General features: G+C 36.7%; 1 protein-coding gene across 16 annotated transcripts in view; it reads right to left on the minus strand.

Annotated features, from left to right (window-relative positions):
• Positions 1-12,100: 12,100 nt before the first annotated feature.
• MECOM (MDS1 and EVI1 complex locus) overlaps positions 12,101-24,942 on the minus strand; it is a 616,769-nt gene continuing 603,927 nt past the window's right edge. For 9 of the 16 annotated variants that reach the window (XM_033211643.1, XM_033211642.1, XM_033211645.1 and 6 more), the window contains 5 exons: positions 23,622-23,791; positions 21,527-21,671; positions 18,589-18,825; positions 17,588-17,771; positions 12,109-13,657 (listed from right to left, as the gene is read on the minus strand). In XM_033211643.1, coding sequence (XP_033067534.1) covers positions 13,523-13,657; positions 17,588-17,771; positions 18,589-18,825; positions 21,527-21,671; positions 23,622-23,791 — 871 coding nt within the window. In that variant the 3' untranslated portion in view covers positions 12,109-13,522. Of the gene's footprint in view, positions 13,658-17,587; positions 17,772-18,588; positions 18,826-21,526; positions 21,672-23,621; positions 23,792-24,942 lie in introns of all 16 variants that reach the window. The other 7 variants (XM_033211656.1, XM_033211644.1, XM_033211657.1 and 4 more) reach the window with 2 other exon arrangements.

Consider the following 24,942-nt stretch of genomic DNA (forward strand, 5'->3'; position numbering starts at 1 on the left):
ACCCTCACATACCAATGGTGGCAATGTAAACCTGTGACAACTCTTTAGAGGTGCATCTATTGCCTATAATCTTTGACTTTGCAATTCTGTGGCTGTTTACCAAGATATTAACTAAACTACTGTTCCCTATAACAAAATATTAGAATCACCCAATGTCCAGTGGTAGGAGACTAGCCAATCAAATTATGACACAATGGAATATTATGTACTTGAAAAAAGAGAAGTGGAGAAGGAGAACAAGAAGAAGAGAGTTTTATTTGAATTTATATGCAGTGATCTCAAGTAAATTAAATAAAAAATTAAAAATATATAGTATGCTAGCACTTGTGAGAGAAATAAGAGGAGTAATATGCATATCTTCTAGAAAAATATCCAAGAATCTTATAATAGGATTTGCATATTTGAAGGGGAACCAAGTTGCCAAGTGAGAAAAGGAAGCTTATTTTTTTACTGTACTCTTTTAGAACTTCCAAACTTTCACCAGGAGCAAATGCTACCTATTAAAAAGATGAATGAAATACTTAACATAAATTAAAAAGATCAGGAGGCTGAGGCAGGAGAATCTCTTGAAACTGGGTGGCAGAGGTTACAGTGAGCCGAGATCGTGCCACTGCACTCCAGCCTGGGGCACAGAGCAAGACTGTCTCAAAAAAAAAAATTGAAAAGAAAAATATAATGAGGGATTACAGTGAAACTCAACTGATTATTGCTACTATTTATTGAACATGAATTCGCACCAAATTCTTCATGTGCAACTGATGTTTGTATTCTTCCCCAAAACTATTTGGTGGTTATTGCTATTCCCATTTCACAGTTGAAGAAACTGAGGCTCAAAGAGAAAATAACTTACTGTGGTCATGTATGAGTTAATAACAGAGGTATATTTCTCACCTGGGTGTGTCTGGTTCAAACCATGTGCATTTTTCACTGTACTTCCTCTTGCTATGACAAGTTTATCTCAGATAGATGGAGATTCTCTTTAAAGCTAACTTGTTAATACCACATCCCACTGGTCAACTGCTAATCCATCTGTCATTTCACTTGCCCTCTGCATTCCCTCTCCGTCCTTTCATACTCATACAAACTCGTGTACATACAGAAATGACTGCTTGGAAAACAACCACCTACCGTGAAGTGACCCAGAACTTTGTGCCGTTCCATGGATAATTGTAGGAAACCAACAAATAGTTTTCTTGTTCAAGACATATGTGAGTAATTGGTCAAAGTTAAGTGGCATTCATCCTATTCTGCATAGCTGGATTGTTCTTGCAACCCTCAACCCTTGCATTCCTCTGCAAAGTGTTTTGTTTATACAGGCAAAATTCTAAGCACATGGATATATCCTAGGCTGTCTTCATGATCAGAATCCAAACGTTCAAAAGACAGGGAGCAGAACACAGTTAATAGAGAAAAAATGGAATTGCTGGTTAATCAGTGGAAAAGTAAAATAGCATTCCTTGTCATCAGGATGGAAGAGTGATTGAGTGCACAGCCTTCGGAGTTAAATATACCTGGGTGGGTTCCCAGCTCTTTTATTGACCGGCTGTGTAGTCTTGGGTAAGTTTCCTAACCTCTTTTGCTTCCATTTTCTAGATGAGAAAATGGGAATGATAATACTGCATATCTCACAGGCAGGATTGTTGTGAAGGTTAAAAAACAAAGAAGTGGAAGAAAAGCATTATCCTCAGTGCTGGGTGCATGGTAAGAATTCAGTGAATGATAACTATTGTTTTAGGTAATATTAGACTATGCTGCAGGCCAAACCCTCAGTTAGTTCTACAGTTCATATTTCAAATGAGACACTATTTTGTGTCTTCTACAACTTGTTCCGTGGGTGTCTGGTCTCCTTGACTCTACTCTTTCACCACATCTATCAGGGTGTCTGCAGATCTTTACACACCGTTCCCCTTACCTGCTACACTTTCACCCAGATCATTCTTGGAGGACTTATTTCCAACACTGAGGTCTCTACATGAATATCATCTGCTCAGAGAAGCTTACCTCAACCAAAATTTCATCTTTTCTTCTACCTCCAGAGCCTAGAATGGTGCTAAAGAAACATTTGCCCTTTAAAATACTATGCTACACTGCAAAATGTCATGAAACATTAAAACATAGCCTGTCTAACATTTTTATTTTATGCTAAGTGACTGCCATCTTCAGATGTTTTTCTCTCATCATCATAAAGCCAGTGGTTTACTATCATTTTCTTGATAAGGAAATTAAAACCAAAGCGTTGACTAACTTTTCCCAGTATATTTTAAGGAGCGGGGATACATTTGAAGTACATGAAAGAAAATTGTTCTCATTTTAATTTTTCTTAAGTTTTTCATCACACACAAGGAAGAAAGTCTCAAATCAGAGCTAATATTTCTTTAACGTCTCTCTAATACTTCATTAATATCCCCTTTTAAAATAAAGAACAAGTAGACCAAAAGCCCACAGTCGGGCAGGAAACAGTGTTGTATTAATCAGGATAGGTTGAGTTTTTCTGTGGGCAAAAGACACATCCAATGTCTCCGAGCCTAAACTGAACAAAAGCACATTTCTTGTTTACAGTGCATGCCCTATATGGGTTTGTATTCAGGATGAAACAGGGATGCACCACTGTCACTTAGGGATCAAGGCTGAGGCTCCACCATCTTAGAACTGTGTCATCTGAAACCTGCAGCTTTCTTTGTCACATTATAGGAAGAGGGTAGAGAGAAGTGTGCAATGAAACTAAATTACTTGGACCAGTAGGCTGGGCGCAGTGGCTCCCTGTAATCCCAGCACTTTGGGAGGCTGAGGTGTGTGGATCACCTGAGGTCTGGAGTTTGAGACCAGCCTGACCAACATGGAGAAACCCTATCTCTACTAAAAACACAAAATTAGCCAGGCATGGTGGTGCATGCCTGTAATCCCAGCTACTCGGGAGGCTGAGGCAGGAGAATCTCTTGAACCCGGGAGGAGGAGGTTACGGTGAGCTGAGATCGTGCCATTGCACTCCAGCCTGGGCAACAAGAGCAACACTCCATCTAAAAAAAAAAAACAATTTTACTTGCACCAGTAATGTGAAATGTCATTACACCTAATGGCCCATTAGACAGACCTAGTTACGTGGATCTCCCTAACAAGAATGTGTGCTTTTCCATATGCAGTAACATCAATCACAAGTACAGATGGTCCCCGACCTATGATGGTTCGATGTCACTGTGGTGCAAAAGCAATATGCACTGAGTAGAAACCATACTTCCAATTTTCTCAGTCTTGGTCACAACCACGAGTGTAAAGAACCTGTATGCTATACATACAGGTTCTGTGTACTGTGTACTGTGTCGCCACATGAGTTTGCCCAGTTGTAGTATAATGTAAATGTCCTAAGCATGTTTAAGGGAGGCTACACTAAGCTATGGCATTTGGTAAGTTAGGTGGATTAAATGCATTCTCTATTTATGATATTTTCTATTTACTATGGGTTGATCAGGATGTAGCCCCATCATAAGTTAAAGAGCATCTGTATCTCACTAAAATCTAATAATATTGTAGTTTTTCATTGTGTGTATTTCTATTATTGTTATATTTATGGCAAGTAGTTTTCTATTTACATGTTCTTTTCAAATAAGATTATCAAGCTGTAAAAAATGAATCAAGACAAAGAAATGTTAAATAAATGACACAAGTGGCTTAGAGGTAAGGCAAAAGTTGAGTTGCTATCTAAATCATTAAAATGTGGGGCTCACTGTTCTTGCATGAGATCACACAGCTAGTTTGTGGCAAAAAGGATAATATTGCAGATTTCTTTGACTCTACATCTGTGCCTTTCCAACATTGCTGTTGTCTCTCTAAGAACTGTGGTACCCAGTAAAACCTATGCAATAGTCCTAAAGTGCTTCTGAATGCTAACATTAATGAGAGCAATTCCACTTTCTCTAATTATTTTTTTCTTTTCTTTTTCTGTTTTTTTTTCTTTCCTTTTTTTTTTTTTTTTTTTGAGATGGAGTTTCTCTCTTGTTGCCTGGGCTGGAATGGAATGCAATGGCCCAATCATGGCTCACTGCAACCTCTGCCTCCCAGATTCAAGCGATTCTCCTGCCTTAGCCTCCTGAGTAACTGGGATTACAGTGATGCGTCACCATGCTTGGCTAATTAGACAGGGTTTCTCCATGTTGGTCAGGCTGGTCTTGAACTCCCGACCTCAGGTGATTCGCCCACTTCAGCCTCCCGAAGTGCTAGGATTATAGGCATGAGCCATCTCTAATTATTCTTTAACATTTTATACCTTTGGATGGTATTTTACGAAAAAATGAAATGACCCAGCAACTACTTTTTAGTTAGTTATACACAAAAATTACTGGACTTAGAAGACTATGAACAGGAAACTTTCCAACTTATCCTTCTGTTACTGCCTTTTTATTCTGTCAAATTGAAGACCTTAGTCCTTAATTTCATCTTTAGAAAGTGAATTTTGATGAAAGAACTGGTCCTTGATAAAAACAAAGCAAAACAAAACAAAAACAAAAGCTGTATTCTTCTCCCCCTACCTATGGCACCTTCTCCCAGCCCATGAAGACAGATTGTTCGGATGGCTGCCACCATCCTCAGTTTCATACAGCCCAGTCTTACCCCTTCAGAGAGGGCCTCAAATCTGTCCCCTTACGTTCATTTTCATCCTCTTTTGGCCTCTTAAAAATATGTTTCCTCCCATAACTATCACAGAGAAAAGGATCAGATTCACTAATGCTGATTGAAATCACTTAAAATGTCATCCCTCCTAAAATAATGTATTATTGTTTTAAAGGAAGCACATATGATTATCACAGACCAGGATGACTTCAATGGTGGTGGTAAGGACATATTTTCTGACAAGGTCATGACACTAGCTGGCCTCCTGCTAGCCTCGTAAATGTTGCTTCTTTGGGAGATCTCTGATTCTTTTTTCTCCTGATTTCTTTAACCTGATTTAAAGATACTGCTTCCTACAAGAAATGCTTGGAAGGAGCCAAAACCAGGAAATAATGGAGAGAAAGTATGGAAAGTCAGCTTTGCCTTCTGAGATGTCAAACTAGGGCAGACTTTTTACATAAGATGCTTTTAACACTTCTTTCTTGCTTACAGGAGCTCAGTCTTATTTAGTTGGTTATTTCTGTTCATCACTATTAGTTCATCACCATTTCTGATAAGTAGTTAGAGCCCCAAACAGGAATGAAATTGCTATAAATCAACATATGGGAAAAGGATACTACACTCTACTTTTATAATATGGACAATACGTTTGTTGTCATTAAGACATATTTTCTTTCATTTGCAACACATGAAAACAAACTGAAGTTGACTTCAGCTTTGGCTTTTGTGGCATAGAGCCAATTTGAGCACATTTGGAGGTAATCTAACCCCTGAACTTACTACAGAAGCCTTTGACCCAACCTCCTTTGTTGGATACCAGGATTTTACCCCACTCTGCTCATAACCCACTCCTCACTCTAGTGACCTAGAAAGAAGAAACTTGGGTTTGGACTCCAAATTAACTATATGATCTTGCACCTTAGACAAAACCACCATCCCTCTTTTGAGATCTCACTGTGTTACCTGCATAGTGAGCAGGTTGGGCTCAGCCCACCCTCACAGTGCATGATTAGAAGGCCCTTGTCACTCTCGCACACAAGATTTCTTTTTGTTCTCTTTACCTAATTTGCTCTTTGCTTAACTAATTTAAAAGAATTTGTTTGTTTTTGTAAAGTTTGCCTTATTAAAAAGCCACACATGTTCTTTTTGATAATGTAAAATTGCAGACAAGCAACAAGAATAAAGCAAATGTAATTCATGCATTATCTTGCCAACCAGTGAAATGTTACAAGATATAGCTTCCAGATATTTGTAACTTGCTTCTTCCATTAATAACATATCGAGATTATCTACTCATGTACTTAAACATGCAGCCAGCATAGTTTACTTCTCTGAGTCTCTTTCACTGACTACTTTGTAAATAATAATTTTTTATTATTATCAATGTTTTAATCAACATCCATGTTTGCAAATCTTAGTATGTAATGCTTACAAATTTTTAGGATAAATTCCTAAACTAAGAATCTCTTTCACTATGAGTCTTGTAGAGTTATCAGTAAAATTAATAATTGGAGCATTTAAAGCAAAACAATTCTTCAAGAATTCTCTAAAAGATTAGGATTAGAGGTCCTTCTGATGCAGTTCTAATTTCGTTTTTTTTTTTTGAGACGGAGTCTTGCTCTGTCGCCGGGCTGGAGTGCAGTGGCCGGATCTCAGCTCACTGCAAGCTCCGCCTCCCGGGTTTACGCCATTCTCCTGCCTCAGCCTCCAGAGTAGCTGGGACTACAGGCGCCCGCCACCTCGCCCGGCTAGTTTTTTGTATTTTTAGTAGAGACAGGGTTTCACTGTGTTAGCCAGGATGGTCCGATCTCCTGACCTCGTGATCCGCCCGTCTCGGCCTCCCAAAGTGCTGGGATTACAGGCTTGAGCCACCGCGCCCGGCCGCAGTTCTAATTTCGTATGTGCTATCTATGATATCCCTCCACCCTTGACACTAACAAATTATGTACCTGGCCCTGGAATTATTGACCTTTATATATAAGCTTTCCAGTGATACAGGTGGTATGGATATTTGTTGTTTTTGATGTCCATAACTTATTGACACTGATTTGTGGAGTCTCTCTATATGACTGCGTAGGAACTAGTCTTTCCTGCCACACCTTCAGGTGGGATTAATGGTGCTCTCGATGGTGCTGGAGCTCAAGCAGGGATAATTTCTTATTCTATTTCTAAAATTTAAATCTGGACACAGAGATACCAAAACAAAAAAAAAAGAAGACTGAAAATGATGACAATTGATGCATCTTGATGATAGCAGCCCAAGGCTACCTATTTGTTCTTACTCTTGCCTACCCACTGGTTCTGGGTTATGTATGAGGCCTGGTTTTCCAGATTTCCCTTCAATTGTGTAAGCTGTTCCACATCCACCTGATAATTTGCTTCTCTCCTTGAGCTGAATAGAATTAAATTCTTTCAGTCAAAAGAACCACATAGACAGAGTGAGATTGTATTTTTTTTTCTTTGTCATTTGTGGTAAAATATACATAACAAAGATTTTATCATCTTAAAATTTTAAATGCACAGTTCAGTAGTAGTAAGTACATTCACAATGTTGTGTAACCAATCTCCAGAACTCTTTTCATCTTGCAAAACTGAAATCCTATATTCATTTACAACTTCCCATTCCCCACCTCCACCAGCCCCTGGCAACCACCATTCTACTTTCCTATGAATTGACTACTCTAGGTGCCTGATAAGTGCAATCATACATTATTTGTTGTTTTGTTTTGTCTTGTTTTTTGAGACAAAGTCTTGCTCTGTCACCTAGGCTGGAGTGCAGTGGCACAATCTGAGGTCACTGCAACCTCTGCCCCTTGTGTTCAAGCGATTCTCTTGCCTCAGCCTCCTGAGGAGCCGGGACTACAGCTGCGTGCCACCATGCCTGGCTAATTTTTGTATTTTTAGTAGAGACAGGGTTTCACCATGTTGGTCAGGATGGTCTTGAAATCTGACCTCAAGTGATCCACCAGCCTCGGCCTCCCAAAGTGCTGGGATTATAGGCGTGAGCCACCACGCCCAGTGGCATTATTTGTTTTTTTTTGTGACTGGCTTGTTTCACTTAGCATGATGTTTTCAAGGTTATCCAAGTTATATCATGTGTCAGAAGTTCCCTTATTTTTGAAGCTGAATAATATCCCATTGTATGTATATACCACATTTTGTTTATCCATTTATCCATTGATGGACACTAGGGTTGCTTCCACCTTTTCACTACTGTGAATAATGCTGCTATGAACATGAGTGGACAAATACCTCTTAGAGCCCCTGCTTCTAACTCTTTTGAGAGTATATCCATAAGTGGTATCACAACTTTTTGAAGAACCACTATACTATTCCCTATAGTGGCTGCACAATTTTATATTCCCACCAAGAATACAAAGGGTTCCAATTTTTCCACACTCTCACCAGTGATTTTTTAAAAATATTAGTCATCCTACATTCTAATGGATGCAAGGTAGTTCTCTTCTCTTTTGAAATACATGTTGCACCAAGGACAGCCTCTTGTACTGACAAATGGTTATGCGGAATATAAGGAACAATTCAATACTAACCCAGTTCTCCTGGGGAAGAGCTAGCCAGTTCACTAAAGTCTATTCAGGCTCTAGGATCCAATTTGTTTGGTAAGTTTCTTCCATTCTTGCCACTTCTCTCTGCATTCCTTCCATTCATTAACAGTTTCTTTAAACCTGGAGAAAATGAAATGAGAACACTTCTTAGTTGCACTTGCTTTCTCTCCTGATGAGTCTGCTAATCGTTTTAGAAAGGGCTTAAGTCTTTCCGCGTTAATAAATCCAAAATGTAGGTTTTGTATAACTCTTTTTTTCCAAAAAGAATAAAGAGGAAACTTAAGCTACCTGCTAGGAATTTGCAAACAAGGTAAATAAGGCTCTTATTAAGGAAACATTTAGAATCTTTCAAAAGCACTGCTGTTGTTGGTTCTGACTTGAGATAACCTGAATTTAAAAAGCCTGGGAACCAATCGTTGGCACTCACCTTTCAAAACCTTCACAGCCAAAACTCAGACGCCTAAATGTCTCCTGGGCACATTTGCATCCCGACAGCCTCACTGTGGGGGTTGGAGGGGTGCACATTTCCTCAGCTTTGGAATATTCAATTTTGGCTTTTTTTTTTTTTTTGAGATGGAGTCTTGCTCTGTCGCCCAGGCTGGAGTGCAGTGGCGCCATCTTGGCTCACTGCAAGCTCCGCCTCTGGGTTCACACCATTCTCCTGCCTCAGCCTCCCTAGTAGCTGGGACTACAGGCGCCCGCCACCACGCCCTGCTAATTTTTTGTATTTTCAGTAGAGACGGGGTTTCACCGTGTTAACCAGGATGATCTCAATCTCCTGACCTCGTGATCCACCCGCCTCAGCCTCCCAAAGTGCTGGGATTACAGGCGTGAGCCACCGCGCCCGGCCCCATTTTGGCTTTACTTTAGCTGTGCCTGAATCAGGAGGTCTGAGACTCTCAGCTAAGTGTGGGCTAAGGAGTCAGCCCTCCTGGATACCCAGGCAGTCAGCTGGGTTCCTCGGAGTAAGGTTCTTAAATTTTCTGAGCTCCAGTTTTCCTCATCCGTAAAACAGGAATAAGACTACCAGTTTGTAGGCCTATTGTGAAGATTAGTTGCGGTAATGAATATACACATTTCCAGCGTGCTATCAACATAACAGTCAGTTTAAAAATGAATAAATAATTTTCTTTATTCTTTACGGAAATTAATATTGGTAACTGGTCATTATTTAAAAATAAAATTATGAATGTGCCTACTCTTTGAATGTGTTTTCTTACCTTTTCTTGAATTTTTTTGAGAGTCCTCAAAAATTATACTGAAAAAAAAAGTTTGACAGATCTATTATACGTCATGGTGACTATAATTAATAACAATATTTTGATTACTTGAATATTTTTAAGAGGATAGATTATACGTGCTTTCCTCACACACACACATACAAAAAGCAAGGTAATGCATATGTTAATTAGCTTGTTTAGTCATTCCACAATGCATACATATATCAAAATATCCTGTTATATATCACAAATATGTGCAATTTGTATTTGTCAATTCAAAAAACGAGCGGGAGCGGTGGCTCATGCTTGTAATCCTAGCACTGTGGGAGGCCAAGGTGGGTGGACCACTGGAAGCCAGGAATTAGAGACCAGCCTGGCCAACATAATGAAAAACCATCTCTACTGAAAATACAAAAAAAATTAGCCAGGCATGGTGGCGCGTGCCTGTAATCCCAGCTACTCTGGAGGCTGAGGTGAGAGAATCTCTTATACCTGAGAGGCAGAGGTTGCAGTGAGCTGAGATTGCACCACTGCGATCCAGCCTGGGGGACAAAGGGGAGATTCTGTCTCAGAAAAAAAGAAAAAATAAATAAACAATAATTCTGGGCATCTCATGTTTTAAAACAGTTCAGCTTGTGTTATTTTTTAAACCTACATATTTTTTCAAGAAATATCTAACTTTTCCCTAAACTTCCATATCCAGTTTTTTTAAGTTTAGATTTCTGTTGTATTATAAATTTCTTCTCACAACTTAGTGTGTATACACACACATATCTTCTATTCCTTTGACTGTTACCATGAAAATTATAAAATCTTTTGTATTTATAGAACTTTTACCAAATATTTTCCAAAAGTTATTTTGATTGCTGACATTCACAGAATCCCAGTGAGTTAGTAGGCACAGCAGTTATTATTACTGTTGTTTCATAGATGGAATGGGAGATATATGACTTTCCCAAGACCTTGAAGCCAGTAAAGTAGTGGAGCCAGAACTCAGACCCAGGCCTTCAGTTTCCAGGTCCAAGATTGTCTCCACCATATCTCACTGTCCCTCTCCAGGGCCTTATGGTGAAGGGCTACTGGCTAAATAAATGGAGGAAACAAGCAGAAATGTAAGGTTGAATGCCTTTTTGGAATTTGGAGGAACCAAGTATTAGCAAACAACTGAAAGTTTATGCTCAAAGTCTAACAAGAAGCCAGTTGCATTGGGAACACTTGAACTGCTTCAGAATTTGTATATATATTTAAGACAAGGTCTTGCCCTGTCACCCAGGCTGAAGTGCAGTGGTACATTCCTGCAGCTTCCATCTCCCAGCCTCAAGTGATCCTCCCACCTCTCAGCCTCTCTCAAGTAGCAGGGACTACAGGCCTGCACCACCACTCCTGGCTAATTTTTGTATTTTTTGTAGAGACGGGGCTGGGCCATGCTGCCCAGGCTAGTCTGGAACTTCTGGGCTCAAGTGATCCTCCTGGCTCAGCTCCCCACAGTGCTGGGATTACAAGCATGAGCCACCACACCCAGCCTGGTACATTATTTAAAACAATGAAAAATGCCCTGCATATTCTAGATTTCTCTTTTCTCACATATGCCATTATTATGTCATAAATACTAAACTCTTATTTGCCTTAGTTAATGGATTTATAGCTTAAATATATTTTCTGAAGACTTCCTGTGCATAGTTTCTGTAAAAAAAGCAATAAACATACCCTATATATTTAATTCTTATTCTACCCACATTTAGAAAGGATGCAAGGAGATTCTCTATGTATCTGATATTGTGGCTAAGAATGAATAAACAACTAAATGAAAAAAATTGGTCTGGATCTATTTCTACATGCCATACTAATTTATTCAGGCCTTGTTAAATCTCTACTATCAGCCAAAATTGGAATAAGTCTACTCTAAAACAATTTGGCATTATGCTTAAAGAGCAAAAAAATAAATAATGGCTCCCCAGCAGAGAATTTATCTTATGGAAGTACTACCACTCACATTCCAACTCTGTATATACATATATGAACACACAGAAACAATTATATGCTTGAAAATTAAAATATAATTGCTGACTAGCAAATAGCAGAAAAATCTTCAACAAAATTAAAGTGGTGGAGGAAATTATAGTAGATCAAATGATGGAATATTGGGAAACTGCTACATTATTATTTTGAAGAATTTGTAGCACTATGCAGTCTAATTTTTTTTTTTTGACACAAGCAAAGAAAGAAAAAGCAAATCATGTTTATACTCTGTTATAACAATGAAAAAAGGATATTTTGCATGTGGACAAAAACTTAAAAGAAGCATAGAAATGTCAAAGGTTGCCCCTTGCCCCCTTTGTGAATCAGTTAATACTACTTGCATAATGAAAAACAAAAATAAGAAACTGAGTTCCTTTTGGCATACCATCTGTAGAAAACCTGTAAGTCGCTCTTTGTCCTAATTTAAGTGGATGCTGTGAACATGAAGTGATACCAGGACTGGGTTGTGGTGCACTTGAGCCCTGACTGCACCACATGGGGAAAGTTCAGAGCAATGAGCGAGACTCATTGTTGCCCAAGAACTATCACTTATGCTATCTCAAAACAAACAAACATGCTCTACATTCCGCATATCTGTAGGTCATCAAGATCCCAGTCATCATATCTTTAAATCATTGGATCCCAAAGGGAAAGTAAAATTGCATGAAGGAAAAATACCACACAGAGGGGAAAAATACTCCTTTTTGTAAGTCTTTATTTTTTAGTTGCTCCTCCCATAGTAATGCACTGAAAGGCATAACAGTTTATATTGTACAAAGCATTTGAAGAAAGTACCTCAACTTGCCGATTATTTCAAAATGAGATTACAAACAAAAAGAAAACAAATCTGGTTCCTCAATAAAGGGCAAAATAACTGAATACAGTCTGTTATTTACTTCTCTCTTTTAACATAAGGTTGGGAACACTTCATTTTACAAATAGGATTAACATGAACATAACATCGCACAAGCTTGCAGACAACCAGCATAAAATATGGAGTACAGTTTTTAATCAGAAGAATCATGCTTCCATGAAAGAAATTATAATCGTTTATACAATTGAATCAATTTCAGTATTACAAAAACTAAGTTGCATCTATTTGTATTTAGTTCATTAAGAAGGAAAACAAAACAAACAAACAAAAAAGGAATGTTAAGAAAAGCCAAACACCATTTGGCACTCTCATACACAGGTCGGGTCACCTTGGTCCTTGAAATTCAGAAAGGGGTGTGCCTCAGACGTCATAAAGTAGTGGCTGACTGGAACAGTGCTATTTTAATCAACAAACAATAGTTTGCCAACAAATAAATACATGATACACGCAACACACACACAAAAATAAACATTAAAAAAACAGTGACATGATTGTCTAAAATTAAGATGTTATTACAAGGATTTGGCAAACAATTTATTAGTGGTACAGCGATACTGGTGGTGAATAGGTTACTTCACTGACTTAATCTCTTTGGGTGTGAACATCCATAGTTTACAATATACACATACCCTTTTTCCCTAGTTTTAACCAATGTACTTAAGAAGGCAAAAGGGGGAACAAGTACTCCCTGTTATCAGTTTCTATAATAATTGACTGTGCATTTCATCCAACTACTTCTGTCTTCAAAGGGTTAAATTACATAAAACTTTAACGAAGAAAAAAATTAAATCTGTAATTAAAAGCAACTGTTCCCAATCATGTCAGGTGATCTTGTACAAAGGAGAATTCAGTTTCTATGGAGTGTTCATTCGTATCAATGCTTCCATCTCAACTGCCCTTCTCACCCACCCATACCCTAAGGTGGGGTAAACTGAAGATGCCTTCAGCCCAGCAAGTTTTTTGTTTTCACTGAATCACTTTAAGTCGCACTGATTGATCTTCCAGAAGTCAGCAGCTGCCTTTGCTGTGCAAAACAAAATATCGAGAATAAATAGTTTCTTTTTTCTTTCTTTTTCTTTCTTTTCTTTTTTAAATCATTCAGTTTAAGGTCACTAGACTTTAGATGAGTGACCCTGCAGGTTTATAAGGCATTCTGCTCAGCAGTCTTGGAAATAGTCCTATATGAAAGAGCCATGCTACTGTTGGACTTGGTCCCACCCTGGTCAACCTTGATAACGTCATACGTGGCTTATGGACTGGATAGCACTGGATTCCGCTGCAGCCCTGGCCATACTGTGCCACACGTTGGAAGAACTGTGGGATGTAGAATGGAGGGACTCCTTGTCAGACAATGACAGCATCATAGCATATGCCTGGGGTAAAAAGGAGAGAGACTTAGTAAATGGCATTTGAAAAACATCACTTTTAGTTCAAAGAATATTGTTGGTAAAACGGAAAGAGATGGGACCCTGAGTAGGGGCATCTTTCATGGGTGTGTTTGGCAAAGGAGGCATATTTTTTCGTAGAAATCACATGGGATTACTGCTGGCCTTTAGTGCCTAGGAGACCCCAAAAGTGACACACTCTACAGAACCAAAAAGAACTATCCTAATGCAAGTAGTGCCTCCTTTGAGAAAGATGAGTCGGTCTCCTGTTCAACTGCAAATACAGTCATCCATCCACTACATATGTTCAATTCACTAAAAATATGATTGTGTGCTTATGACTGAAACCACAAATATTAATAGGTCTCTATCCATAGACCTACCTTGACAGAGCTGTGGCCTAGTAGAGGATACAGCCTGACTCCTACACTTTATAACCGAAAGCACTGAAGGTGCTTGAGTGACTTGCCCAAAGTCACTCAATTAGATACATACTGGGAGAAGCATAACTAAAATGTATTTCTGCCCAACTTTTAATCCAGTGTCTTTTCTCCAGTTTCCCTCCTTGCTTGACATACTCAGTACTGACACCCACAAGTTGAGGTGGATCAAATCAGCTCTACCAAAAAAAAATACAACCAAACACACGACCCAACAATGTTCTAATCAACTTGTTTTCCAATGTCTGCTGAGCAGAAGCTGCATGGAGGTGCTCTGTGAGGAAGTGCTCTTTCTTCCCTATTATCATGTCAAATTTTAAATCACTGTTCAGAGAATCCCCCATTTGCCGCCAAGCAAAATATTCAAATGGAATGTTTGGTCTTGACTTGTGAGTGAACTTTTCACTGTTGATTCGCTATTGTTGGTCTCATCCATTGCTAAACTTGCTTGTCAAAATGCTGCTGAAGTGGAATCATTAAAGTCCTGCCAAAGACATTCCACTGTCTGTAAACAAAGACAAAATGCCTCTGTTGTTAGGCAGAATTTCATCTCTAGGAGTCATGCTGAGACATGTGGCCAGTCTGTGGTTTCTTCCATAATCACTGCATTCAGTTAGAAAATCTGCCCTTGCAGGCTGATTTTGATTTGCTGGGTCATCGCTCTAAATGTACACATTTGACTTTTATGTATGCAGTTTACCTTTTGGACCTCTACGATATCTCATGATCCATTTAACAAATATTTCTTAAGCATCTACTCTATGCCAGGCTCTGTGTTAGATCCTAAGGAATTAAGAATAAATAATATGGAGTACTTATCTTTGGCAGAGTTAAAGTATGGGTTAAGTGAGCATTGAACCTAAATTATCTATTCTGATTATATACCTACTTTTAGAGAAAAAGATAAAGAATATTCTGAAAAAGTTACATTCTGATATTTGGGAAGATAAAAGGGAGTACAGAGGGAATTTTAAGTTTTAATCCTGGTTTTAAACCTGCCTCTACTCACCTAGCTGTGTGACCTTGAGCAAGTTTCTTAATCTTTTAAGCTTTACGTTCCTCCTATAAAACAGGTGATAGTAATAACAGTACTGGCCTCCAAGAGTTGTGGAGGAATCACACGCACTAACTTACATAAAGTGTTTAGCTCAGTGTGCCTGACTGAGGTAATACATAAATAGTACCTATTCATGAAATTAATTTTTACATGATAGTTTCTTGAGGAAGAGCACATGCAAAATGCAGCTACTATTGTACTGGTCAACTATTTTCAATTCAATCACTATAAAAATTACAGAATAAATATATGAATGCTTTGAGTAAAGCATCTGAGCCTTTAGATTCTAGAAAATGGCAAAACAGCATATCTGCCTTTTGGTAATCAAAGGAAATAAACATTTTCATATATAAGGATCAGCGCCCAGCATATAGCTGGTAGTTAATAAATGAACGAATGAATGGTATTATGAAATAAAGTGAATTTGCAAAAAGGCCTGACCATTTCCAAACTTATCTGTATAATGTGATCAAGTAACAAGAAAAATATGACTTAGGATTGCAAAATGCTCGTATTTCTTATAATGGTAACAGCCCAGCTGGGCAGGGGATTTATGTCAAAATGCTGGTACTAAAATGTATTATAATTACATCCCTTATCTCTAGGTTTTCAGGCCCTTTTGCCTTCTATCACTTCTGGCCATTTCTGGAGTTTTTAGGTATTATATCTTATAATAAATGAGAAGCATTTTTGGTGAACTAATTAAAAGAAATTTAAAAAGAAAAAACCATGTCCAGGTGCAATGGGTCACACCTATACAAATTCCAGTAATTTGGGAGGCTGAGGTGGGAGGACTGCTTGAGCTCAGGAATTTGAGAGCAACCTGGGCAACATAGTAAAACCTCATCTCTACACAAAATTGAAAAATTAGCCTGGCATGGTGGTGAGTGTCTATAGTCCCGGTTATCCAGATGCCTGAGGTGGAAGGATCACTTGAGCCCAGCAAGTCGAGGCTACAGTGAGCTGTGATTGCACCACTGCACTCCAGTCTTAGCAGCTGAGTGAGACCCTGTCTCAAAAACAAACAAAGAAACAAGTAACAAAAGACCAAAAACCTGAATACTCTGGCTATTTCTAATCAACAAGGATGGAAGAATGGGAAATCAAGGGTTAAAAAAAAACACTAGCCACCGCTTATGGATGTCTCTAAGTAAAAATGAAATGTCTACTCTAGCTAGTTTACCTTTAATGTTAAAAACTGAAAACTTCATTTTTATCCCCATTGAATAAAAATCCACTTACTCCTTTTACAATGAGGAAATGGTACCTATAGTTTTTAAGTGATGTTCTCAAGTTCATGGAGGTAGGCTCCAGGAGCCTCTGTAGATGCTGGCTGCTTTGACTTCAATTGAGAAAGAACATTTATTTTGCCTATTACCATACATAATATCTCAGAACTTTTTACTAAATTGAGTATTATTTAATGATTTGTATTATCCCACTGACACAATGTTTTTCCCACCTTCCTTAGGATATTACTACATTTGCTGTTAAGACCAACCCAGACATCTTACCCAAATAGAAAATCATTTCCAAATGAACAAACTAAGATGGTCACATTGCAGTTCAGGCCACCTACAAAATGAACTAATGGATCAGGCAATTAGACCACAGTGCCCAATAAATATGGCAATAGGAAGTTTCTTTAAGTTTAATTGACCTGAATGAACAACCTGGTTGACTGTGGATGTCCAACAAAAAGTACTGACTTCCTTTATTTTGTAACAAAAACACTGAGGCTCTTTTAATTGCTATTTATGGACCCTTTAATGGATTTATTTTTAGTTATCATAGTGCTGATACAATGCTGTACAGCCTAATAAATTTGAGTACCATTCATTCACTCATTCATTCGTTGAATTTAAAATTGACCGGTTTTATTTCCAAACCTGCCAATAAGTTGGTGTAGACCTTTGGCAACTCACTTCATTTCTGATCCTCATTTTACTATTAAATTACAACATGAGATGACTTACTAATTAACTACACCTAACAATTTACTAGACAGAAGGGGACAAAAAATAGAATTCACTTTTCAGAAAAATCTTAATATATAATTACATTGACAAAAGTATAGACATGGAAAATGACTCTGAGGTAACACATAAACATTTGCAAACAAACATGATGAACTAACTGTACAGAAGTAAGAGAATTACAAAGTCAAGGAAAGATGAGTGTAGGATGGGGTTTGTCATATAATTTCTATGCAGAATGCAGCTAAATTAATTGCTTTCTTGCTTAACTATTTTGGATTTGGTCATAAACACAGTAAAGATATGAACATTTTTAGAAAAGTATCTGACCCTGTTTGGATTCTAAAATATTTCAAAGATAGAATATTTGCTTATTGGTAATCAAAGGAAATGTATGTTTCATGCATAATGTAACCATGATGCTGTACTATGGGAAAATCCGTACCTGCGATTTAGACTTTCTGTGTAACGGCTGCTTCAGTTCCTCTGGCACATGGGAAGTACTAAAAGAAGACAGCTCAGCTTCAGAATATTGATTATCTTCCATTTTCCTCATTTTGAGGCTATCTGTGAAGTGCCTTATATGATCTAGAGCAGAAAGTCCACTTTTATATTCTTCCTCTTTATACCTAAAATGAACCAATGAAAAACAAGAAATTTTTTTTCAGTTTGTTATCTAATCAAATCACTTTCATTTGAATCTATCTGTACAACTGACAAACTTCATATGATGTATCTGCAGGGTTAAGTAGCATGCATCAATTATTGGGTTTTTATAAATATTTACAAACATCATGCCTTAAAAATATATTTCTGTTAAGATTTTTAGTAACTAAAACCAAGCATATATTTGAGATAAAGAGTTAAAGTCAGTGACACATTTGTCAGTAATGTGCAGAGACAGAATTCATGTATTCATAATTTCCATGTAAAGTAAAGCTAGTTATGACAATATTTAGTCAATATCCATCATGAAAATATAATAGTGCCATCAATTTAACTGTTTGGTTATTTCTTTTCATTTAAAAAGTTATCATCTATATAGATCACATATATATCTAATGAAGTGAAATTTATCTCAATTATACTTAACTGATGATCATACCAGATTATTGCATAAATTAAATATGTCAAAATCTCTATTTTTCTTTGAGTTTTATAGGTAGAATCTAACAATAAATGATTGTGTACTTATGTAGTTTTCATTTTATCTTTCCCACCTCAGGTTAATCAGAGTTGCACAAAACCTGATGTATTTATACACTTGTGGATTATGTTGATGGCCACCTTATTTTCATCTATTTAAATCCAATCCACTGAGTATCCCTTACTAATTCAAATTTAATTTTTGTTATTTATAACTCACAAATTGCTTATCACAGGAGGAATTGCAACCGTATGTGGATCTACTATAACTTAGTTTCTAAAGTCACCCAAGGTACTCACCTCACTGGGGATGTCTTGCAACTCATCTCCAGAGCACTGGTTTCTTCATAGTCATCCTCAGGGTTTCCTTCATGTAAATTACTTGTCACTGGTTCCTTTCCTGTTTTTCCAGTAATATCATTGTCTTCATCCTCCTCATCTAACAACACCTCATCTTCAACTTCTTCATCATCCAGTAAGTCTGAATTTTGACTGGTCACCAAAGCCTTTTCATCTTTAAAATGACTGCCATTCATTCTTTCAAAAGCATTAAAAAAAAAGTCCAATTGTTGGTTTCACTTTTAAAATCGTAATTTGTTTCTTTATTATGTCTTCCCAACAACAGTTTAGATTTTCAACACTTACACAGGAAATTTTTTATTGTTTACGTTCTATGTCAACCATGAAAAAATAATGTGACCTCACAAATGGGAAGATAAAGAAAAAAATAATTGTATGATTGTTCAGATTATAAATGAAGCCTCTGGCAGAACCCAAGAAACAATCTTGGTTTCCTATTTCTTATCAGACTTTGCTTGATAATTGATATTTCTATATATATCATATAAAAAGGCACACAAATACATTCTCAGCACAATTTACCTAATTACCATATAAGTACCTGCCATTTAAAATAATAGATTCCTGGAAAACTCATATCACTCATGGGCAGTAGCTTCAATACATATGCCTGAAGTGAATCTAAAAGTCCAAAGACAATGTTAAAGTAGCTGCCAAGAAACAACCAGATGACATCTGTGTTATATTCCACTTAGCCACTCTATCCAAATTTGGAAGTAATTGAGAGCTCACTTATTTGTACTATTTTCAAATTATTTTTTACAGTCTGAATGTGAAATAGTTCCTTGTTTCTCAGGAAAACACCAGGGTGGAAAAAGCTCAGGTATCAACAATGCACCCCCCATCACTTTCCCACATAACAAAAATGAGTATAATTTAATATTCAGATTTCCCAGCATTAAAAAATAAATAAAACAATCTTGGATGTGACAAAAGTAGATAGTAAGAATCCATTTGACCAGAAAAAGTCATATCATTATTAAGCTTTTAATACAAACAATCTCTTAACCTCTTTTATCAAAGAATGGTGAAAATTTATACACAGACATGAGTTAGTTTCCAAATACACTGCCAACTTGCTTGCATGAGTGGATTAAAATTTTTATTTAAAAAAAAGAAAGAAAAAAATAAAAGAACAAAAGAGTACATGGGTGAAAATCAAAAGTAACAAAAGCCAACATAATTAAGAAAATCTATTTGTTAATTAAGTTTTCAAATGTGGCAATTTGCAGGGAATAAATTATTCATCAAAAGTAGCCTGACAGGAGTTCAGGGGAAAAACTTAGATGACTCAACCTTCTTACTTCTGTGCTGTTTAGACATGTTGAAGCCAGATGTTGCAGCTATACAGGTTCATAAATCGCCAATTAAAGGCTAGAAAATTTGAATAAACATCTCAGAACCCAAATGGTGTGTTTTGTTCAACGGTTCTTACATGCATGAAGTAAATATCATTATCAAAGTGTAAGATTGTTAGTTTCTTGCTTGTGCTTGCTACTTTGTCCTTCTGATCATCTACTTCCCCTCTCCCTTTCACAGACAGACAGACAGACAGACAGAAACACACACACAAATGGGCGAGTAAAGGGAAAGATACATCCAACTGCACACTGGTGTGGTTATCAGATTTCTGAGAGACTGGAAGGGTCTTCTTTCTTGTTTTTCTTAGACACACTTTTACACAAGTTGAAGAACAGAAGTGGTCTTTTTTTTGTTATTTTAGTAAAAAATGTTTATTTGATGCTTGCCTTGAAGAAATTACATAAAATAATTAAGTTTGACTTTTAATAACATCAAAAATAGAGGACACTAACCCAATAATACTTGCATGACGAAAAATAATGGAACTTTCAATTAATGTCATGTTTTTTAAAAACTTACAATGCAGCATCCTAATTTAATAGGTCACTATATAATTATGTCCAGAAAAGTCTACTTCTCAACAACAGATAATTAATTATAGCTTATAGATAAGAAAAATTAAATCCAGTAGTTTTGGTGAAATAGTGTTTCATTAACTTCATATGCAATGTGAAGTGCTGGGTAACTGTTAAGTATTATCATTAACAGCATTAAAAGCTTTTTTAAATGAATTAAGCTATTCATGCTTAATGTTGATGATGACAAAAGGGAGCCAGTGCATCAGGTCGGTAAAAACAAGGATGGTCATATCCACTGAAATAAACAGGCCAGAATTCAATGAGTAGTCACTTAAGAGGGCATAAAGTAGCAATAGAATCTTAAGAAGACTAAAAAAGTTCCTATGTAAAATATATTTGGAGGAAACTCCATGGGTATTTCATATATAAGTGCATACATACATATGTACTATAATATGTATATTACATATATACAGAATATACATATACGTATATAGGTATAATACGTATATATAGAATCATATATTACCTGTAATATATGTATAATTTATAACATATAATAGTAACCAGTATTGATCAGTGATTCAACTGAATCTCTGTGATGGCCTTTTCTTCTACTTCTGAAATTTTGATAACAGATTCTATTCAGCTATCAACTAGGTAAATCCTGGTAAAATTATGGGCTCTGGAACCAGACAGCTAAGGTTGAATCCCATTGATTACTTATGTGACCTCTGACACAATGGTTTAAGCTTCAATGTCTCCATTCCTTCACTGCTAAAATTACAGTGGCTATCTCACAGGGTTATCATGAAATTAAATTAATTAATACATGTAAAATGCTTGGAAGCACATGTGGTATTTAATATGTACTAAATATATACCAGTCTTTGGTGACTGAAGTAATAGTAGTGCCACAAAAGTGAGCATAGAAAGTATATTTTAAAACATATTCATTTCAGTCGTCACAGAGTTTAAAGAGTAAAAAACAGCTTTACCTCTCCTCCACATTCCTGGGAGACTGACTGCCGTGGTTGCTGTTCCCAATGAAATTTCGAATTTCTGTGAAGTAAGCATCTTCTTTGTCATCCAGAATCGCACCTGTACTTTCCAGTTCAGAATGAGGCGACGATGTTGCTGTACCTGCGTGGAGCAGAAAGCCTTTTATGACAAAGATTATTGTTTATCTAGCTACTTATTTGGAAACTCACTCCTTATGAATTTGGTCAGTGTTGTTTCTTCAAACATGCCCTATTTATATTAATAACTTTAGGAGGTCAAAGTCTCCCCAGTTTACCATCATACACATGGCCATGACAGTCCTTTGGGAACATATTGAACCACTGAAATCATGAAGTACAGTCTCGCAAAGAAGTTGCTTCTCTCACTAGCTTTTCCTTACCTCTATTGTGACATGAGAACATTTGTGTTCATATAATGAGAATTTAGGTGAGACAAATTATGAACAAGTCTTAAATAGATTCTGCCATATGACACTGTATATGAAGTCCTGGTTGCAGTCAACATGCTTTTTTTTTTTTTTTTGGCTGCTGTGCTCAAGCATATAACAAAATACAGTTTAAAGGCACACTGAAAATTCTGCATCCCGGTTTGCTGGGCAAAGCTGTGGGTTGACTCAGAACACTCCAGTCCAGGGGATGGTGTAGTATTAAAAGGACAATATTAGATCTGCTGATTACAAGATGATCTTCAGCTTCCTTGGCCATGAAACGCGAGACTCACAATACCTGTATCACAGGATTGATGTAAAGCTTACATAAACTTAATCAACTATAAACACTTTGTATGTGGTTGAGCTTTACACCAACATTAGCTTCCTGTTGTTTATCTTGCCTACAAAGTATCTATAATATAATAGTTCATCACAATAGTCTATATGACAAAAACAAGAGGTTAAAACATCCCCTCACCTAAAAGAGGTTATAATCTAGGTCAACAAGTATTAATGTTGACATGTTACACGTTTAACTATTTTTCCTAAAATAACTTTGATAAGAAAATTATAGTTGTCTGCTCTAAGGGTACACACAGTTAGACAGTGTGGTCAGTTCTGCATATTGGATTATACTTCTGTACCTAAAATCTAATATTTTAAAACTATGATCATTAAATTGCTGACTTTGAGGGAGATGAACAGTATATACTTTTAGGTAGTAATCAGACAAGATCATAAACAATGTGCCTTTACAGTGGAAGAAAGATTAATAATTTAAAAATTCCATCAATAAAGATTGCTAGTCTGTATTAATCCAACTTTTTTCTGTTCTTAAATCTCTTTGCCTGAACTCTGTATCTCTCCTCCCCTACTCCCAAAGCATAACCTTTATTCTCTGGAGACAAATTGTGACTGCACAGGTTGGCTCTGCACACGTATGCCAGTTGGCAAATGTTACTTAATGACTTATTATCTAACTATTAGAAGCCAAAGACTGGAAAACCTACAATCCCTTCTGCTAAATATGTGCTGGCAAGGTTCTAGTTAAGAAAAGTCTATATCTTAATTTCATATAAGAATTTGTGACAAAAACAAATCACCACTATCATTTGCTATGGGTTGCTCTGATCATGTCAATAGTCTCATATTCCGAGTCATAACAAAAACTACCCAGAGAGGTTCTCTGATCTGCAGGCCTTTTACAAAAGCAGCTATGCTTTCTAGATTAATATTCAGAGGGTGACATTCTGGGTCTGCCACTCTAGAAACTCTGCCATGCCTAGGGGCCACATTCTGTGCCAATAGGTGAAAAGACAGTCCCCTGCAATTAAGGAAATCTTGTTTCATAAGTCTCCTGCGAGTTTAGGTCATTGTCCTCTTTGCTTAAAATTACCCATTAACATGAATTCAGGAAGATAAAAAACATAATACAAATAGGGCCACTGAATCATCAATTAATCAACGGTCACATTGCTCACATTATTCTAAAATCTCAATAGAAACTTGCTGGAAATTTTTACAATAAGACCTGATTTGGTGTCAAAGTGGAATAAAAGAAGAAAGATCACATTATCTTATTATTATTTAAAATATGAAAAAGAAGTCATATTTGACTTATAACACAATTTATTACGTACCGGACATGTTCCCATTCTCATGTTTCTTTAGGTGTCTGTCTAAATTGGTTTGTTGACCAAAACACCTATCACATAAGTGACACTTAAATGGCTTCTCTTTATTGTGGATGTTGCGAACATGCCTTTGCAAGTTAGAAGATATGCTAAATGATCTGTCACAGTATTTGCATCTGAAAAATAAACAAAGAGAAAATATTTACAAGCACAGTAAAAGATATTTCTCAAGACTAGTTAGCCAGCTTTCAAAAATCATCTCCACTCATAAAACAACATTTTAAAGGAAAGGCACGGGGAGAATACTATTCACACAGTTAAGATTTTAATTCCAATAGACTGTGGTCGCTTTAAAGACTTTCATGACTTTATCAAAAACCATAAAATATTAGTGATTTGATTGCTCTCAAATTCATTAATCAGTACCAATATTTTAAGTAAACCTCATAAAATAAGGCACACTGAGGAACAGTAGCATTGTTTTATCTTCTGCTTAGGACAATACAATTAATTTTTTGGTAAACAAACATAAAACATTCATATAGTTTTCAAATACAGTAATACATCACTTTTTAATTCAAAATTGCAGTCTGATTAACCAATTTCTCAGGAAATTCACTTTCTCAGATGCTAATCCTAAAGAAAATTCCATTATCAGTTTCAAAGTAGCAATGAACATTCTAGACTTTTAAAACTAAGACAATGTAAATAACTCAGTCTGATACCCAAGAATCATCTACCATAAAGCCTTTTCTCTATTAATCTTTAAACTGTTATAAAAAAATAATGTCACTAAATTCACTTTGTGAAAAAAAAAGCAAAGGTCTTCCATTTATGTCCCTTCCTATTACTCCCTATTTTTCATTTCTCTTTTTCTGAAAGAGTCTCTAGCAGTCTGAACTAGGTCAATTTTTCATGAAAGCACTTATTATTGGTTGGTTAATTGTTTCTCTCGTCCATGTGATAAAAACACCATAAATGATTTTTAACGTTTTCCTTTAGTCATAAAATGAAAACATAAAAATGCAAGGCCCCCTTCCCCTAGTTCTCATCAGTGAAGAAGAAAAAGGTTTTTAGTAATTGAAGTTATTGTCCTCTGTCATTTTAAGGTAAAGGTTCCATTATTTGCCATCATTTGTTTTTGTGATTTTGGGGGACATATTACTTGAAAAAAAAAGTTAACTTTCTCCAAATGACTTTTTTGTTGTTGCTGTTTTTTAGATGAAGACTCACTTCATCACCCAGACTGGAGTGCAATGGCACAATCTCGGCTCGCTGCAACCTCCACCTCCTGGGTTCAAGCGATTCCCCTGCCTCAGCCTCCTGA

The sequence above is a fragment of the Trachypithecus francoisi genome, unplaced genomic scaffold, assembly GCF_009764315.1.
Source record: "Trachypithecus francoisi isolate TF-2019V2 unplaced genomic scaffold, Tfra_2.0 Lachesis_group0, whole genome shotgun sequence".
Classification (NCBI taxonomy): domain Eukaryota; kingdom Metazoa; phylum Chordata; class Mammalia; order Primates; family Cercopithecidae; genus Trachypithecus; species Trachypithecus francoisi.